Source organism: Porites lutea, chromosome 3 (assembly GCF_958299795.1).
Source record: "Porites lutea chromosome 3, jaPorLute2.1, whole genome shotgun sequence".
Lineage (NCBI taxonomy): Eukaryota > Metazoa > Cnidaria > Anthozoa > Scleractinia > Poritidae > Porites > Porites lutea.
Window position 1 is genome coordinate 50,986,572 of NC_133203.1, and position 20,434 is coordinate 51,007,005.

Consider the following 20,434-nt stretch of genomic DNA (forward strand, 5'->3'; position numbering starts at 1 on the left):
GTAAAGCACAAACTGTGTTTTAGCAGGAAGCCATCACAGGTCATCTTGAACAAACAAAATACAACCAGTCGCAAACGCTAGATTCCTATCGTCTCTTTCATCTCAAATTTTAGCAGATGTTAATCTAGAATCCATCAAAAACAAAGCAAAACTTTATTTATTTGCTATAAAAAGTAACCTTGAAACTTACTGAAAACCCTGAAAAAGCAATTAATCGAGCTGTTTCGTGGAATTCCGGGTATTAAATTGCTTTAAAACTGTTGCTAACAAAAACAGGGTGCTAAATGTTCAGAATGCCTGCTATGGTTAAAACCTTAGGTGTCTCTCAAACGTTTCTAACATAAAACGGAAAAAATATCCTGATATGCACTCAAAGAAGGTTTTATACGCTAATTTGTGTTAATCTCTGGAGGAAAGAATGATACTCCTTAATCGATCAATGAGTGACTTGAGATTTTTTAGTACACTTGGTATTACTGTACGAAACCGCAGAAGCAAAAGCTAGAAGTTTAGACACTGGGGCGTCAAGCGAACCGTCACTTGCACAGTTTCAGACCAATTGTTACCCGTTTCGACACCTAGGATGCACTCCTCGAAAAGACGCGAAATCCAAGCATCAGTTTCTTAATTTGTTTGAGGTGTAGCGAGGAGGAGTTTAAAGCTGAGTTCAGGCACTTTTTAGGCTAGCATTTTCTATTGCTACCAAATGGTTGATCTGTTAAGACGGAACGGTTTTTAATCAGTTGAATTGTTAGAAGAATGAATCCCCATTTCGTCAAAGCCGTTTTCTTTGTTTTGTCGCACCTAGTGTCTTACGTAAGTGCAGAATGGAAAAACTTTATCGAAGTCAACGTTCCCGAAGGAGGACGTGCTGGAAAAATTTATGACGGACTTCCTCTACCCACCAATGGAAATAATTATTTACTGTTGTACGCTCAGAAAGTCGATTCATTCGACAAAGTTGGCCTGTTCAAGGTCTCACCTTTGGGCGTCATTACAACCGTTCAACCGCTCATTTACGAGAAAGGAAAACCGAATACGTATGACTTAACAATCGTGAAAAGACCAAGCAAAGAGACAGATGGTGGACTTGCCACGACTGTACGGGTAACAGTACAGGATATAAATAACTTTACACCATTGTTCGCTTTTGAATTATACAACGGAACCATTAAAGAAAATTCACCCGCAGATACGATTGTTATGGGTTTGGAGAATTGCTACGCTGAGGATCGTGATTCTTCTGGAGTAAGAGTTTATAAAATCATCAGAGGGAATGAGAAGGGGTATTTTAAGGCAGAAAAGCGTGATGTGGGGGAGAAAAGTTTCTTGCAGTTGAAAGCAACAAGCAAGCCAATCAAACGAAGTAAAACAGGGCCTTTTATGACCTTGACAGTAGAAGCTGAAGACATGGGAAACCCGCCATTAATCGCTCGCACGACGATTAGAATTTTTATCGAAGAGATGAACGACCATGCACCGGTTTTCGACAAAACCAGCTACGAGCGCGCTATAAGCGAAGATACGCCGACAACGACGCCAATACTTAGAGTACAAGCAACAGATCAAGATGAAGGAGTGGATGGAGAAATTTACTACTTCTTTCAAACTTTGACCAGCTTTTTTACTATTAATGTCTTCACGGGTATTGTAATGCTTGTACGCGAGCTGGACTATTCTCAAAGTGATCAGCGCTTGCATCAGTTGACAGTCGTTGCGCGTGATGCAGGAAATCCCAGCAAAGAGACCATAGCTTCTGTTATCATCACTGTACCTCTAGATATTCCTAACTTTCCATTTTCTGGGTCTTCAAGCTCCGATCAAGAAAACACAGTACCGTTCTTTCTCTATGCTCCATATCATTTTACTATCCATACGTCATTTCCGGTAAAAGGAAGTCTTGGCGTCATCTTTGCCGCGGACAAGGATCCACCAGGCTCGAACAGTGACCTGCGATACTCACTAGTCAGCGCCTCCAGTGTATTTGCCATCGATTCATTTAGTGGTGTTTTAACAGTGAGCGGGGGTCTTAATGTGCAGACATATACATTAACAGTGAAAGCAAAGGACCAGGGAAGCCCTTCAAAAGAAGCAGAAGCCCAGGTAAAGATTGTAATCAAGGACTCGGGTAATTCCCAGGACTACCCTGTGTTCAGTGATCCTATACAAGTTCTTTCGATAGCTGAAGATGTAGAAGTCGGTAGGTCAGTTTTTCAAGCTTCGGTAATCTCCGACTCCAGTAGTAGAAAAGGCGTCGTGTACTCGGCAATCCTCGGTTCGGGACTACCATACTTCGAAGTTGATGAAGCTACTGGAGTGATGAGAACTGTTGCCCATCTGGACAGAGAAACACAAGCAACTTATGATATGATGATACAGGCAAGAAACAAAGAGAAACTGCCACGTCATTCCTATCTTTACGTCACAATTGATATCACAGATGTAGACGACGCTTACCCCGACTTTAGCGAATCAGCTTATGACGCAAGGGTTCCCGAGGGGAGTCCTAAAGGGACGTTTGTAACCGTAATACATGCAATAGACAAAGATAACCAGGTGGTTGTATATGAAACATTAAATTACCGGTCAGAGTTTGACATTGAATCTAACACTGGTGTGATAAGAACTAAGCGAGTTCTTGAAAGAGCAACTGGCGACATAGAACTTCTTCTTTATGTAACAGCCAACGATGGGGCTGGTAAAACATCTCAAACAAATGTTAAAATCAAAGTCATCAGTTCGCCTAACTCAGTTCCTAAGTTTAAGAAGAAATCTTATGGGATGTCCCTGAATGAAGGAGAGGGCCCTGTATCAAACTTGCTCTGCATTGCTGCGACAGGCAGCAATGGAAAGGTAAAATATTCAGTGAAACCAGGTGGAGATGATAGATTTCAAATTGATCAAAATACTGGTAAGTTGTAATTACTGATGATTCTATAACCATCTGCGTTTCTTGCAGCGATAAAAATGGTCAACATAGACAAGTGTCGGTTAAACAAAAAATTAAAAAACCAAGAGTCTTTGTATTATTTCAATTTTTGTCATCACCAATAAAAGCTGAAGGTGCATGTTTCACTGCAAAGGATGGAACATTTATAGTAGCTGTTAGTATTATGGCCTCATTTCTATGATCTAAAAGAGACTAGATAATGGAAAATCCCAATCTGCCGTTTTACATCGAAATATTTCAACGTCTAATCTAATCGCCTAAGAAGGCCAAACTCTCGACCCTAATTTCTTCAGTTAATGCAAAATCGTTTAGGCTCTTCGTTAAAGTAGATATCTTAGGTTTAGAAGTAAACTTTAACCACACAATCTCACTGGAATTAAGCAATCTTAAGAAAGTAATTTCTCTGCAGTTTATCAGTCCGGCTGCAACCTGTGGCGGGTCTTACCCCACTAGCCTGAGGAGGTGTCGAAATAGCCAGTTTTAAACGATTTAATATCCTTTGCTACTTATCTGCTTTTCAACAGGAACGTTTTCAGTGCAGGGGTCCTTCAATTACAAGTTTGATCGAGGTTATATTGTTGAAGTTGAGGCAATGAGTGAAAGTTCTTCGCAAGTAGCGAAAAATTCTGTTCCAGTAAAGGTAACGGTAGAAAACAAAGATGAACCGCCGATTTTTCAGAAGGACAGTTACGAAGTTACAACTCCAGAAAATGTGGCCAAGGGAACCAAAATCCTCGTTAAGAACACTGAAGGTTTTCGTTTCTCGACGGATGATAAGCCCCTGGCTGATTTTGACTGCACACTAGAGGATATTACTGTTGTAGAAATTCTTGATCATTTCCAAGTTGAACGCATGAACTCAGAATGCCAGCTAATAGCCATCAAGAACTTCACACAGGTTCCTGACCGAGAATTCAGATTTAAAGTCCGCGTAACAAACGTCAAAAAACGAAACTTTTTTGGTTCAGCATCTGTGACGGTAAAAATAACAGACACTAATGACTACCCTCCTGAGTTTGAACAATCTGATTACTGGGCTTCTGTACCGAGCAGTACCCCCAAGGGAACAATTTTGTTACAAATTGTTGCTACTGATAGGGACACCCAGGACAGCGGAGGCATTGTCTTACAGCTTGAAGAGGACCAAAGCAGGTTTGTTGAGCGAAAACTCGCCTTTTCTTAGTTATTTTCCGAGAATCAAAGGAACGATTTCCAGTCAAAAACAACAATTAGTGTTTAGCCTCCTTTATTAAACGGTTTGCTTTAAAGTACAGATATGGAAAAGACCAGTATAAGCCACAAAAAACGTAGTTCACTAACCTTCAAATAAGCGATCACATTTTAAATTTTGATATTTTTTGATGGTTTTTCTCATTCTCCAATATTTCGATTATCATGTTGTCTTTAACAGCGCACTATTTGCTTCCCATAATAAAAATAATAATAACAATGACTTTATTCAGTATTTCCACTGAAAGGTGGCTCTTCATCTGTAAAACTTTACATTAATATTAAAAAGCAATAATAATATTAATGATATTAATAAAAAGCTATAGCTATGTACAATTTTAGGGATGCTACTGATCAAAAAAAAAAATTAAAGTAATCTAGAATATATACAAAACAAGAAATCAAACGTGCATTTGCCCTATTTATAAGATACTTCCTCACTGTAGTTTTAAAATCACTAAAAACTACAGAGTTCCCTGCAGCAGAGGGTAATGAATTAAAAACATTAGAGGCACTGTGTTGGAAAGTACCCGACTCAAGGGGTACTTTTAACGTCGTTTATTTCAAAGATCTCAGTGTCCGTGTTGGATTATGAATGTCTTGCTTAAGATAGGACGGACAGTCATTATACTGCAAGGCTTTAAAAACATTGTTAAGCAATTGATACTCTCTGCGTTCCTTTATTGCCATCCATCCTAGTTTGATTAGATCCGGCATATGCGCATAGCGCCCAAGAACGAAACCTGCAGCGACTAACTGGACACGTTGTAGGCGCTTTAGTAGGTTTTCCGGGATTGGATGACTAGCAATGTTATTGTAGTCAATTTTCGATAAAATCATGGCATTCTGCCAGTTGCTTTCGGACTTGGAAGGGAGTTAAGTGTAGTCTAGTGGAGCATAGCAGCTAGAGCTCTTCCCCTTTTGACTAGAGACCTTTAGATTTGAGGATGGGATTTGACTTGACGTTCTTTCATTTTTCTAAAAAAATAGACAGCACAGGAAAGCTTTATTTGCTTTTCTCACCGGAAAAGCTAGTACGTCTATTTTTAGTGAAAGAGTAGCTTTAGCATCGACGACGGTAACTTTAGTGAAAACGTCAGTTTTAAAATGAATTCCCGTTTTTTCAATCTTTGTCGCGTTTATTCCAGTTTGCTGAAAATGGCAAATGTAGACGAATTTCCCTGGAGTTGATTTCTTTAGGACCGCAGTCAAGCTTAGAGAGAGAAAAAAGAGATTCGTCGTCGCTTGTTTGCTTCCTCCATAAAACTTGCAATTAGGCATTTTCACATCGTAGTCGTGCAAGGACGGTAAAGAAATGTACAAAAAAGCTTGATGCACGTGCAAAGTTGTTGTTTTGCCTAATAAACCTACTACTTTTTTGACGTTCTCGTAGGAGAGTGACGACGCCTATCAGGTTTTCCAGCCAAAATGACACTGGTTCAGGCGCGTGCACTACTTTGTATTTAGAAAATCTCTTCCTCGCAGTCGTCTTCATCTTAAAATTTAAAGGTATTTATTATTTGCTTTCAGGTTCCATGTAGACAATGAAGGCGTCTTGGTTACTAAGACATCCAATCTACCAGAGAATACACTCTACGAATTTAACGTCAAGGCCACAGAAACAGGTTTGTTATTTTTAAAGAATTTCTCGTCTCATTTTACGGTGGAAGTTTGGTAGAATTGTTTGTAACAAGGGAAGGGTGATATTAGGATAGAACTTCAGTCAGTGATGTTGAAAACGTAAAAAACGATAAACTCTACCAACAGCTTCTGAGTTTGCTTTCAAAAATCCCGTTGACCGAAATCATATTGCTGATACCTTCCCACTGGTGCAAGGGTTTACTCAAGGATCTTGTCTTGGCCTGTTTTCTCACTGTATACACCAGCAACTGACTATTCGGCGAAATAGCGGGACGACAGTTGCAAAGTGTGCAGTGTAACGCCGATAATACGTAACTGTACTTGACGTACAGTCCAAACGTGCCCGGGAATGATGGTGCTGTAATAAAGGTTATGTGTGATTGCATCATGGATGATTAGAGACCGACTGGTGTTAAAAAACTAATAAAACTGAGTTTCTGCAGGAAAAGGCCCCAGTTGTTCAAACGTTGATAACGCCGATCCATTGGATAAATCTCTATCCAGTAGATAGCGCAATTGGATTCTCTATTTTATAAATACATACCCGCTGAAAAGTGATTATAGCGCTATTCAACATTTGAACAACCGGGGCCAGACCGTCAGCTAAGGTTGCAGAAGGGAGCATTACTGTTAGGGAGTCTGAACACTAAGCAGGTTCAGTGTCAAGGGCCTGGGTTCCTGGTTCGATTTTCATCCTAGTATGTTGACTTATATTAGTAAGCTCTATAGCTCAGCTGTCTATCATCTACCAGAAGCCCACCAGATGGGTTTCTGCATCTATATAAAATGCGTCGCATTCGAATGTTCCTAAACCCCAAGGAAACAAGACCTTAGTACATACATTCGTCACCTCGCGCGTCGACTTTGTAACAGTATTTTGCATGGTTTACCTGACAAGCAGCCTCACAAGGTTGAACATGCTTTAGAGTAAAGCCTGTTAGCCTGGCCCCGCGCTTCAGCCATATTACGCCAGTAAATAAATTTATTAGCTACATTCGTTGCCGATGATGAGGCAGCGCATCCATTTTAAAAAATATTTACATTCAAGACTTTTTATGGCATAGCATCTTCATATAATCAGTACCTATTTTCTACGAAATCAGAGGACACATATGACCTCAGATCTCCTGTTGGTATTTTATAAGCGTCGCCTACAACTAGAAATAAGGTTACACTAGGCCATTGCTTCCAGGTGACTACGCTCATGTTCAGGAATGCTTTGCCAGGCGAGTCACACGATATTCATCACTTGCCTATTTTTAAGGGCCATCTTTGGACGCACATTTTAAGACTGCTTATAATTAACTGAATTGTTACTAGTTACTTGTTGATATTTCTATATCTTCTGTTTCAGTACATATTCTTATTTTTTCGCTAATTATCATCTGTTGTCTTCATTATCATCATTATTTGTCTCTTAATTATTCAGGACCAGAACAGAAATGGAACATAGTGACAGTTAAAGTATCTGTGCTTAGTGACCCATTTTCTCCCGTGCAATTTGAAAGCTCAAGTTATTCAAAGACTCTACCTGAAGACGCTTCAAAAAGCTCCACAATTTTCATTGTGAAAGCGTCACGCTCTGGTTCAGAAAGCGGTATAACATATTCCATAGTTGGGGGAGATCAAGATAAAACTTTCAAAATTGATGATTCTAACAGCGGAATAATTACTTTGGCGAAAGCCTTAGACTTTGAAACAAAAAAGAACTACAAGTTGATCATCCGGGCAACCTTTTCTTCCCCTGGTAATGTCCCGGATGTAACAGCAGAGGTAACGGGCGAGGTTACAGTGACAGATGTTAATGACAATAAACCCAGATTTCTTCTTTACCAGTCCGTTACTCGGATTGCCATCGATAGCTACACGCCCAGTGGAACCACAGTTTTTCAGGTACAGTGTTTTCATGGAAGTCTTTATGGTGACGGCTCCAACTCTTTTTTGAATTTACGGTAAAGTGACAGACCAACAGGAAAAGGGATAAAAATAATCATACGATCGAGTAGCATTTCTTATTAAAGCAATTTCAGACATAAAAGAAACTCGCATTGCAAAAAGGAACTCTTGAAACATGTGGACAGACCTTCTAAAAGAGTAAAGTTGCCGGTCCTCACCTGATAGCTTGTCATGTCAGGTTTTCAAAAATAACAAACATCCGGCTCCTACTCCTCCTTGAGACCAAAAGCCAGAGGTCAAAAATTCCCCATTTCGACGTCAAGGACACGTTGTCGGTCACGAAGTCCTCATTTTTAAAGTCTGTCTCAACCTTTTATTATAGGGGCTTTAGTTACCTCTGTATATCCCTGAGCAAAATCGTCTGACACTGATTTTGCAACGCAAAAAAAAAACAACAAAACAAACCAAAAAAGGAAAGGAAAAAGAAAAGGTACATAACATTTGATACAAAGACACTCTGTTTATTGTTATCATTGCGGTGTATATTTTCAGGTCAAGGCAACGGACCTAGACTCAGCGCAAAACTTTGGTGAAATAGTATACACTATTAATGAAGCAGAAAGTACGCCTTCAAGCAGTATTCCATTTACGCTTAATAGAATCACGGGTGAACTAAAAACGGACAAAGAAATCAGGTAACTGGCAGGTCTTACTTAATAAATACTGAGTACAAAGCTAACCCTTCTGGCACCATACATATCTTCTCAAGATCTACTCACGCAGCATTTATCTGAATGAATTTATTCATGTATGGACCTGAAAGAATGTCCGAAAGAGGTTTGAACTTCTCTGGGTGTCAGAAACTCATGTATCGTCCGGCCAAAAATTTGCCCTTCTGAGGCCCACCTCAAAATATCTCTCCGTGCACGAGAAAAACCTCGAGTACCCAGGATAGGTTTGAAAAAAAAAAAGAAGCAACAGTTGACGGCTATACATTTATTATTGAAACAACAGTAAAATTTGTTTTATTTATTTATTCATTTATTTTGTTCATATATATGGAGTTGTTATTACACACGACTCCTTGAAACTCGGTACTAACTAATTAACAGGGCTCCATAAAGAAGCCCAATACAGTAGGCTTTGGATTATGTGCCTCAATCGACACTTTCTCTCTTTAGTAAGGATTCTTTGTATCCGCTGGACAGCTTCGACCATTTCCCTCCTTGAGGTAACGAGTTTTGTTTTTGTCTCAGGTTTTCTGATGGGAGTAGCTACATGTTGGTTGTGAAAGCTACAGATGGTGGCGGAAAGGAAAGTGCCACGAAAATTCAAATTAATGTTATAAATATCAACAAGCCCCCGGTTTTCAAACAGAAAGAGTATAAAGCTACAGTCAAAGAGAACAGCCCCGTTGGTACTAAAGTTATTGATGTTAGAGCCGACTACGGAGACCCGATAGCTCTGTTAAAATATTCTTTTCTTCAAGGGAACCAAGATAAAATGTTCTGTATTGACTACTTGGGCGTTATTACTGTGGCGCAACCCCTGGATCGTGAAAGTGTGCCCTCGTACGAGTTCACAGTGATGGTGTCCCTTAACAACAGGAATGACACCACTGTTGTCAAGGTTGAGCTGTCAGACACAAATGATCATGCACCTACTTTTGAGAAAGCACTGTTTTCCATAAAGGTCTCCGAGAATCAGGGTTTGTTTAAAATAGTATTATCAATATATTCAGTTTTATTAGTTAGTTATTATAATTTATTGAAATTTATAGCGTTTTACGCAAACAGCATTTATTCCTGATTTGTATTTCAGTAAGTCTAGGAAAGACCGACCAAGAAGTTTAGTGAGATGCACTGATCGTTGCCTTGAAAGTTAATAAATATAAAAAGGGGAAAGGAATGAAAACACTCTATTTGTCCTTAATCTTCTTTCGCATTCGGAGACATTATATATTATCAGGGATGAATCAAATATTCAGTAACTAAAATATCACATGCTGCATAGGAAAACTGAGTTGAGCGCAGTTGTTACTATCTGATAAACCGATATTCTTTTATTAATCATCACCATTGGTTTTTTATACGTATATAGCCTACTCATTGGTCACAAGTCCGTATGCATTTCGTTTCACACCATCATACTTCAAACATCTGTATATCTGTACATCTGTACGTAGTTGCGGGTTAACTCTTTACAAGCAGAGTACTTATTGGTAGTTGCTTATTGGTACTCCTTTCACAGCAATCAACTCGAATTTAAGGCTGCTTACAGCTACTGATAGCGACGACGGTGAATATGGCGAAGTGACGTATTCCATTCTCCAGACAGTTTTGGATGCAAGCAAGGATGTTTTCGCGGTGGATTCCAGCTCTGGCATGGTGAGACTTAAGAAACCACTAGATCGGGAAGCAGTTGCCGAGCATGTTCTCTATATCAAAGCTCAAGACAACGGAAATCCTCCATTTCAACAAAGTGGTAAGATGAGTTCCAAATAAAGGACCATAACAGACCTGCACTATATATAATATATGGGATTATTTTAGCTCCAGCACCTAAAAACACCTTACAAATCTTTGTGATAGGCTCTCCCTTAAGCGAAAACGACGCGCAATATTTTTTAGTTCCCCACTGTCTCCAGGCTAGTGTGGTCTAGTCGTATCTCCTCTCGCTGATGGCATCTCCCTGTCGATGTTGGGCGCAGATTCCTCTATGTAGTGCTTGGATGAACCTTTACTGAATGATAACCAACTTCTGTCTATTGCTCCCAAATAAAGTATTACTTGAAGACTCGTTTTACAGTATTTAAGTTACGATTAAAGGATACATATACGCGTTTCTATAAGTTCGCACATCAAATCGCAAAACCACTCATTCAAGGCATTTTATTTCAGATATCACCAAGCTAATTGTCACAGTCACGGACATTAATGATAACAAACCGCGATTTTCCACCACTTCATATCAAGCTTCTATACCAGCCAACGCCAAACCAGCAGATCGAGTAGTTCATTTGATGGCTTTTGACCTGGATAGTGACTTAAACAGAGTAATATATTACAACATCACAGAAGGCAATGACATCGATATCTTTGCTGTAGACAGTGCCAGTGGACTCCTCACACTTGGAAAAACTCAGGTTGCGTCTGCTACCCAAGAAATTTTTTCTTTGACTGTTGAAGCTGTGGATGAAAATGATCAAAGTGAAAAAGATACTGCAACGGTTCTCGTTAATTTGTTCCCACCTGATGGTCCCCCACATTATCCTGCTCCTTCGCTGAATATCAACATTAAAGAGGGTCTTTTGGCCGGAAATAAGATTGTTTCTGCAGCAGTAGCTTCCACTGAACACGTCGTTTATGAGATACTATCAGGGAACCAGGATGGGGTTATTGAAATTGATAGATTCTCCGGAGATCTTGTGACAGCAAGAGAGCTTGACTACGAGAAATCGCCGCGATACACTCTTCACGTCTTAGCTCGCGACAGTAAAGATCGCACTGCTAACGTCAGCGTTACCATCAATGTTGAAGACATCAATGACAACACCCCGTATTTTATCGATTCCGTTGGTGGACAGGTTGAACAGAAAGTCGACGGTCACTTCCACGAAGGTGATGAAGTGACACAAATAGAGGCCTACGATCTTGACGATGAGTCATCTATGCAATACAAGTTGTCTCCTGAGGCTGAAGCATTCTTCTCTGTTGATAATCAGGGATTTATACACGCTAAGAGAACAATAGAAGGTAGCATTCCGGGGAAAAGGGCAACTGACCCTCTGTCAACTCTTTCCTTCAACGTAGAAGCTAAAGATAATGCCGACCCTCCAAATACAGTATCGACACCTGTGCGCCTAGCATTCGCAAGCTACAATTCAGATCAATCTGCGATGACCGTGAAGGTTGCTGAAAATGCACAGGTTGGAAGAATGATCACCGAGGTCCCTAGATACATTCCAGGTGGGAAAATGTCTATCTTATATCCTGAGAAGTCTTCGTTTGCCCTTGATGATGAAGCCAGGGTTACGCTGGCGAAAGAACTCGATTCTGAAACCCAAACTAAGTATGTTTTGACAGTTAGAGAGCAAGGTATGACAGACAGAGGTCACTTGACAAACGATATTGACTTTGAGATTTCTGCTGAAGACGTTAACGACAACGATCCCGAGATTATTTCTAAGACAAAACACGGGCGAGTGAATAGCAACGCGCGAGCAGGTGTGAAGGTCTTGAGTCTCCAGGTGTTTGATGCAGACTTTGGTCCTAATGGATTGGCCGGTTATCAGTTGGCCACCGGGGACACTCCATTTGGTATCAATCCTTTGGATGAAACCATTGAAGTAGAAGGTGGTTTGAAAAGGAATCAGTATGAGCTTGAAATATTTCCCTTTGATTTCGGCATCCCTCAGCGCCAGAGTCCACCCATCAATGTGAAATTGGACATTGGACAAATGCCTCCAAGATTTCTTGACTTTCACGATGATGGATACAAATTTGAAGTACCAGAGGATGCTAAAGGTGGAACAGTAATCGGTAAAGTAACCGCCGTCAGTGCTTCCGGTACCAGGATTGGATACTCTATTTTGGAAGGCAACACTGACAATAAATTTAAAATATCTGAGAATGGCGACATGAAACTAAACTTTCTACTAGACTTCGAAACCCAGCCAAAGGAGTATACACTGGTTGTTCAGGCAATAGAATTGATCCCTGAAGGGTTTGCTTCCACAGTAAAAGTGACGATCTCTGTATTAAATACGAATGATTATTATCCACTGTTCGAAAGAGGATTTTACCTAGCGACGGTTAGTGAAGACGCGTCCATGGGAACTTCGATAGTGACTGTGCGTGCAACTGATTGTGATTGCAGTCAAGACTGCCGTTGTAAGCCTGGTCAGCTATCTTTCGTAGTCATAGACGACTCGTATTTTACAGTTGACGCCGATACAGGAGTCATATCAAACGCAAGGTCTTTAGACTTTGAGAATAATAAAGTTCATATTTTTCGAGTAGAGGTCTCGGACACTTTGATAAATAAGGTTAAATACGACGTGGCTTTTGTTAAAATCACAGTTACAAACGCGAATGACAATCAACCGCATTTTAGTTTTCCAGAGTACAGATTAACTATTGACGAAGAAGCAGCAATTGGGAATGGTTTGGGAGCGGTGTTGGCACACGACGTTGATCAGCATCCTATCACGTATTCTATAATTGCCGGTACAAGTCCTTTCCAGATCGATTCTCAGACTGGGGTCATATCTCTACGGGACAGTCTTCCAAGCCAACCCTGGGAATACACATTAACCATTAGAGCAAGTGATTCCGAAACCTATAGTGACGCTAAGGTCATCATCTATATCAGAGACAAGAACGATAACAGGCCTGTGTTTGAAAAGTGTGAAAATGCTGAATTGATCGAAAACACTCCAGCAGGACAAATAGTGACGCAGGTTTTGGCAACAGACAAAGATCGTGGTATAAATGGAGAAGTAGAATACAGCATCGTTTATGGTGATCCGTTGTTTGAAATTGACAACACCACCGGTGTAATAAGAAGCACTGAGATCTTTGATCGTGAATTTATTTCAGACTACGTAGTCGTCATTAAGGCTGAAGATGGTGGACATGGACAAAGCTCGTCTAATAGACTCCTCAGGTATTAATGATGCAGACCAGTTTCCTTGGCAGCTGTTGTTTGTTTCGTCACTCTCACGTGACCACCCAAATAATGACTGCTGGGAAGACTAGCAACATACTGATTGTCCAAAGAATAGCAAATCTAACGCTTAGACGAAGAAAAAAATTGTCTCTGGTGATGCACAACAACCGCCGTGTTCAATTTGTTTCCTTGTTTTTACTTTGGGTCGTATTTCGGCCAGTAATAGGCGCATGATACGCGCACAGCAGCTTAGTTGTGGTTACCATTCCTATGGGAAGCCCATTTGACGTCTTGTTTTCGCTTCTTTATTCTTTGCGTCATTTATAAAAGACTTATTTTTCCTTCTCCTTAGTTACTGCAAAATTACTGTCACAATCGGGGACGTGAATGACAATTATCCGTTCTTCCTATCATGGTTATACGAAGGAAGCGTGTGGAAAAATTCAGAAATTGGGACTCCTGTTTTGAGAGTTCACGCCTTTGATGAAGATTCAGACGTCAACAGTGAGGTTCAGTACCAGTTTTTGGAGGCGAACGACAAGTTTGAGATATCTGACGATGGCTTTATTACAACAAAAGCATCAGTGGGGTCATTCGTTGGGACATGGACATATGAAGTTGTTGCGTTTAATAAAGAGCCTATGACGGTAGGTTACGAGGAGTCTGGCGCTTCCAGGAGCCGCGGAACAAAAATTAAAATCTACGTTACAGATGACCACCCTCCCGTTTTCAGCCAGAGAATCTACACTGCGAACATCACAGAAAATAGTCCGCCAGGTAGGTCAATATGGTTGTGCTAAAACTTGTAGTTTTTTCTTCTTTTTAATAGTGGATTATTTACACAACACATGTTACAGTTACAAAGTTTAGACTAAAATATAAAAATATAACAGATTGGACCAAAATTACATAAAAACGAAAAAGAAAGATAGAACACTTGTAGTAATTAACACAATGGCATTCATTAGACCTTACATATTATTCTGGTAAGTTGAATTCTTTCTAACTAATTAAAGCAAGGGGTTTTTCGAAATCATACACTATGCACCTCCAACTGATAGCTACTGATTATAGCCTTAAATTCGTCCAAAGATAATTCTTTAGGTGTTAACTTATTTTTGTACCAGTAATATTTAGCAAACAAAAGAGTAAAATCGTTTAACAAACTAAGAGAATTCTACTTTAAGCTCTTACATAGAAGTGTCGCTACTAAGAGAGAACTGTTCACGTATGGTGTTGCAGAAAATATGCTTTTTCCATACTGCAAACAAAATAATTCAAAAATCCATACATTTTTTGTAACTGTCACTGGACCAAGTGGTTTTTTCAGAAGTAACTGAATGGTTCAACGACGAAAATGCCACCTCCCTTGCACTATCCTCAAGTGAATTAATCTTCGGTCTTAATAGAAAGAATCAACGCTCATCGGAAATTTTCAAAACTTGTAGTTTTATTTAATGAATGACACCACTTTATTACTTTTTTGTTTAGGTACATTCATCGCCAAAATCAGAGCAACATCAGTGAATAATGTAACTTACAGTTCCTTAATGACTTGGTCAGGAGCTTCAGATTACTTCACAATTAATCCGAAGACAGGAATTATCACTTCGGGAGCGTCGTCGTTTGATTACGAACAGATCAAAATATTCCGTATGCAGTTTCGGGCGCGCGAGAGCGAGCAGTTGTTTTCCACATGCCTGGTGGTGGTTTTCGTCCAAGATTTAAATGATAATTCGCCGACATTTGTAACTGAAAGTTATGAAGGCAGAGTTCTCGAAAATTCTCCAAAAGGTACGGAAGTCCTTAAAATTCAAGCTCAGGATGACGACACAGGTGCCGGGGGTGAGGTAAGGATTAGAACAATCATGCTTGTCACGAATGTATCTTGTTTAGAACAGAAAACTGATTCATCTCTGATCGGAGGTGAAAAAATAGGCTAAGGAAAACATTCTAAGAGCTGAGAATTGATTTAAATGATAGAGTGATAGGAAAACAGCATAAAGCCAAGAGTCGACGGGTGAACAACAAAGTAAATTTGGCAACATAAAAACACTAAGGAGCAACAAAACATGCTTAAATAAGAAAAATAATGGAGTTATAACAGAACACCATAACATAACAAATAGACACGCCTTATGTCTGATTTATTTTTGAAAGTTTCTTATGATGTTAACTAAGGGAAAGCAAATCGTTTTTGTAAGTAGCCTCTAGGTACAAATGTACTTAGACGCCAACTGTACAAAATGTACTTAGAGGCTGTCAAAAATATACGTTCTTTGTACTATAGTCTAGTTTAATATATTTTGTTTCATTGTGGGGATCGACATATCATTGTAATTTAAGTGGGATTATTATTCTCCAAAAGAAGATAATCAGAATAAGGTTTCTTTTGATTCTCATACTGATCTCAGTGTTCTTTTCAAAGAACAGGAGATTTGAAAATTCTCTCACACTTATTTATACCGAATAAGTAAATTTATGTGTCTTTTTAAAAGAGGTTTACTTTCAAATTATTTTCGTGACATGGCTACTCTTACAAGCCATATACGCTCCCATAATACAAGAAATTCTGGCCTTTTTATATACCTCATTGTGGAACTAACTTTCGAAAATTCTCAATTCGGTTTCAAGGTCCTGAGTTTTTCAACTCGCTAAGTCGTGAAAAGTATCAGTTTGTTTGGCAAAAGACTTAAAAAAATTCTTTTTTCTTAGTCAAATATACTCTTTGTTGAGCTACATACTTTTCTTGTCCTTTTTTTTCTTTTGTCTTCTTTACTGTCTAAAAATAAAATAAAATAAGCCATTTTTCATTCAGTACACTTAACTTGCATGGCTTACCCTATAGTACCAGGAAACCAATTATTCCCTGACCCCGAATGGGCTCTGAGTTCAATTGCTAGACTCAGAGGCCAAGAGCGCGAGAGGAATAATTGTTTTAGTAAAATCCAACTAGTTGGTCTAAAATATCGAGACAAAAGAACTTTAGTTAGCAAAACACGATTCATCCGCCATTGTTTTGGTTTTCAAAGCCGGCGCTTTTCGGTACTAGTGGGCTATAACATATAGCCTAGTAGTAGCTCAACCAATCAGAACACGGCATTGACAATAGACCACTAGTTGGATTTTAATAATGTCTATTAGTCTGTTAGTCTGATAGACTATTAGTCTATTAGCGTTTAGTAATAGCAAAATAAATGAATGAATGAATGAATGAAAAGAAACGAAACCACTAACACTTTCTCCAGTTGTTATTCTTATGTTATATAAATTATAGGTCACATACGCGATTGCTCCAACGAAGGACTTCAAGTATTTGACCATCGACTCCATCACAGGTGTCATAAGAACTGCAGAAACATTTGACCGCGAGATGGCAGAACAAGCTCATTTCTTAATAGACGTACAAGCCAGCGACAAAGGATCTCCTCCGCTGAGTTCTAAAACTTTCGTGCGTATAGAAGTCGTAGATGACAACGATATGGGACCTACCTTTGAGCCTACCGAGTACTTTCTAACAGTCGGTGAAGACGAACCTTTGGGTTCGGTAATTTATTTCTTTACAGTAAAAGACAGCGACGTTGGTCCTAACACCAGAACTAGCTTTTTCATATCTGAAGGGAACCCGAACGGAACATTTAGTATGAGAAATAAATTGTCGCCTAACGGAGGAGAACTTATTCTTGAAGAAAACCTGGACTACGAGACGACTAAAGAGTACAGCCTAAAAATGATTGCTTCTGATGACAGGTCAACCAGTCAGCCGATAGATGTTTCTATTAAAGTAAGAAGAAATTTCCCGCCACTTTTATATGTAGAGCTCATTGATAGACACTGATAATGATTAGAACCAGAACCGAGTCTTTTTTAGGCATACAACAAGATACAAAGGGAGTAAACAGTTAAATTTATTCCTTGGCTAGATTTTTCATGAGGAAATTTTATGACCTCATGAAAATAGTGCACTCATACCAACGAGTTATCCCTTTTAAACATTTGACAAATATTTTACCAATGTTGAACGTTTATGCACCATGTTCCAATACTGCGTACAAACGGTACGAAAGCAGCCTATGCAGAAAATATTGAAAGCAATGATAAAGCTTTACTTTAAGATTTCTTTAAACGCCTCTCATGTTTAAAGTCTCATAAATGCTAACTTTATATAATAAATAGCAACTTAAGCTATATAATTTAGTTTTTAAAAATCGGCTTATAAGTTACTTTGATTTTTTGCAACTTAAAATTCATAAAACCATTCCCTGATGATCGCTAGCATTGCATCGCCCGCTAGCAGTTTTTAAGCTTTTTGCATACGCTTCAGAACATTGTCATGTCTTTCCCCTGCTAACTCCTTCATCTTCGCTTCGAGATCTTCAGACCATAAAACGAGAACATAATAATGTTAGTTTAACTTCAAGTTTAAGATACTGTTGTTTAAGCAACCATCGCAACGCAACAAACTAGGTAATCTTCTTTTCGTCCTTTGCTGTTGTCCATCTATGGGGGTGTCATTTCCCATAGCTATCGCACTTTTCCATTGCTCGTTAATTACCTTTGAATCGATCCAGTTTGTTTTAACCTCTGAGTTCTCAGCGACTCAGAAAGCCTCTTCTCCCTGATTCTTATGTAGAGGCTTCGAACACTGGTGAGTACCTTTGTAGTATGATGAACATAATTATCTTCCTTCTTTACCGTCACTGTCTTCTATTGTGTCTTGTCATTGTTTTTAGGTCCGTGATGTCAATGATAATGCACCGGTGTTTACGCAGCTTCGTTACCAGGCAACAGTTCAAGAAGGCAGCTTATCGAAGCAACCTGTACTTACTGTCTCTGCCACGGACATTGACACCACGCAGGAAGACATTGTGTACTCCTTGGACAAACAAGGCCAAAGTTACTTTGCTATTCAGAGTAATACCGGAGTGATAGAAACAACTGGAACACCGCTGGACAGGGAAAAAACTCCGGTGCTGAACTTCACCGTTTTGGCCTCAGATGGGAAACACACTGGAATTGCTGGAATAAAGGTAAAATAAGGAATAATAACAAACGAGTTAAAAATAGGAATACAGCAAAACAAAGTAAGCTCAATCCACACCAAGCGTCGCTCCAAGAGTCATACTCATACTTGTTACTTTTTAAAATGGTATAACCACCTTTTTCTCACCTGGCCTTTTCCTTTCGATTCAAGGTTGTCGTTCTTGACATCAACGATCAAGCACCATATTTTCCTAATCCGCCCTATATCGGTGAAGTGGAAGAGAACTTACCCGCAGGAACAAGCGTTATAGTGGTGCAAGCAGTGGATGAAGATGATCCTTCAACGGTCATCAACACACAAATTAAGTACACGTTAGATGACGACAGCAATGGACTATTTGCGGTGGACGAATCAACCGCTCTCATACTTACTACTACAACTTTTGACAGGGAAAAAGACATCAATGAATATAACATCACCATCAGAGCGACTGATCAAGGTGTACCAGAACTGAGTGGAACTACCGTCGTCACCGTCAGAATTAGAGACGCCAACGATCATAGACCTCAGTTTAATCCTAAGGAGTATACGGCGTTTGTACCGGAAAACGCTTACCCTGGATATCATGTGGTTACTATAAACGCCACGGACAGCGACAAGAGCTTCAATGCCTTGATGGAATTTACTATTGTATCTGGTAATGAACCCTATGGGTTCTACATTGAGCCAAGCACAGGACGCATTATGGTTTCGGGAAATTTAGACTTTGAAGCAAAGTCTAGTTATACCCTGAAGATCAACGTGTCTGACCAAGGAACCCCTCAGCTAACCGCCTCAGAACTCGCGACCGTTTTCATTGTTATACTGGACACTAATGACCACGCTCCGGTTTTTGTACCAGATAAATATCAAATATCTGTGAATGAAAATGTGGCCGTTGGAACTTCTTTGTTGAGTCTAACAACCACTGATGTTGATACCACCCTCGAGGCGTCGCTGCATTTTGAAGTCATGTTTGGGAATCGCGCCGATATCTTTGACGTAAAACAGGATCTAAATGACCGTCATTTAGGCATTTTATACACAGCTACAGCACTGGATCGGGAGACACACGATAGTTTCACTTTGGAAATAATGGCCAAAGATGAGAACGGTCTTTTTGCCATTTGCTTGGTCTCAATCACAGTGTTAGATGTCAATGACAATGGACCGCATTTTGTTCCACCTTTTTACGTTGGAAGCATTTTTGAAAATGTGGCTGATACCCAGTTTGTTGTCACTCTTACAGCTTATGACCCAGATGAACCTTCTAATGGTCCTCCGTTTTATTACAAGATCCTTAATGGTACGGTCGATAATAATTTCGTCATACGTCCAAACACAGCAGATGTATTTTCTAATGGCATCTTCAAATACGAACAGAAACAAGAATGGAAGATCTGGATAGAAGCGACAGACAGTGGCAACCCATCCATGAGTAATATAACTGTGGTCTACATTCGGATTAAAGATTCCGTTAACAATAACGAACCATTTAATTCTTCGATGACGATTGTCCTTAATGCATATGAAGGAGAGTTTATAGGTGGTAACATCGGCAAAGTTTATTATCAAGACAATGACTTTGAAGTAGACCTGAATAGTTATGCAATTTTAAGCCAGAATCCAGGGTCTTACTTCGGTATTGAAGCCAGCACTGGTAATCTATCTGCCTCCAAAGACATCCCAACGGGAAACTACAGGATTTTGGTACAGATAACAGAAATGAATAGCAACTCAGCGCAGCCCAAAGTGGTATTTTCTATTGTCCGAGTTATTGTTCAAAATATTTCGCAAACCGCCGTGAGCATGAGTAGTACAATCCAGTTTGTGAACTTTCAAAACGCAGACGTGTTTGTCGGAGACTATTATTCTCTTCTCGAGGGAATGTTGCCTGGTTTTTTCACCGTGAATCGTGGAGCCGTTACTATGACTTCAGATGTTTATATTTTCAGCATTCAAAAAGAGTCAAGGAACCCTCATGCCATAAATGTACAATTTGTGGTGAGGAATATTCTGTATTC

General features: G+C 39.6%; 1 protein-coding gene across 1 annotated transcript; it reads left to right on the forward strand.

Moving 5' to 3' along the window:
- Positions 1-759: 759 nt before the first annotated feature.
- Positions 760-20,130, forward strand: LOC140932470 (protocadherin-like protein). Its single transcript, XM_073382079.1, has 14 exons — positions 760-2,911; positions 3,475-4,102; positions 5,711-5,805; positions 7,251-7,714; positions 8,270-8,412; positions 8,974-9,425; positions 9,968-10,201; positions 10,618-13,384; positions 13,740-14,164; positions 14,879-15,237; positions 16,665-17,171; positions 18,121-18,417; positions 18,582-20,000; positions 20,092-20,130. The coding sequence occupies exons 1-14, from the start codon at positions 760-762 to the stop codon at positions 20,128-20,130; spliced, it is 9,981 nt and encodes a 3,326-aa protein (XP_073238180.1).
- The last annotated feature ends 304 nt before the right edge of the window (positions 20,131-20,434 follow it).

What these genes read in the sequence shown, in the direction of transcription:
- LOC140932470 (XM_073382079.1), top strand. Translation starts at nt 760, where the DNA reads ATGAATCCCCATTTCGTCAAAGCCGTTTTCTTTGTTTTGTCGCACCTA. An exon ending in ACACAGGTGCCGGGGGTGAG is followed by an intron (nt 15,238 to 16,664) that starts GTAAGGATTAGA and finishes TATAAATTATAG; the next exon opens with GTCACATACGCGATTGCTCC. An exon ending in ATCAAGACAATGACTTTGAA is followed by an intron (nt 20,001 to 20,091) that starts GTAGACCTGAAT and finishes CTGCCTCCAAAG; the next exon opens with ACATCCCAACGGGAAACTAC.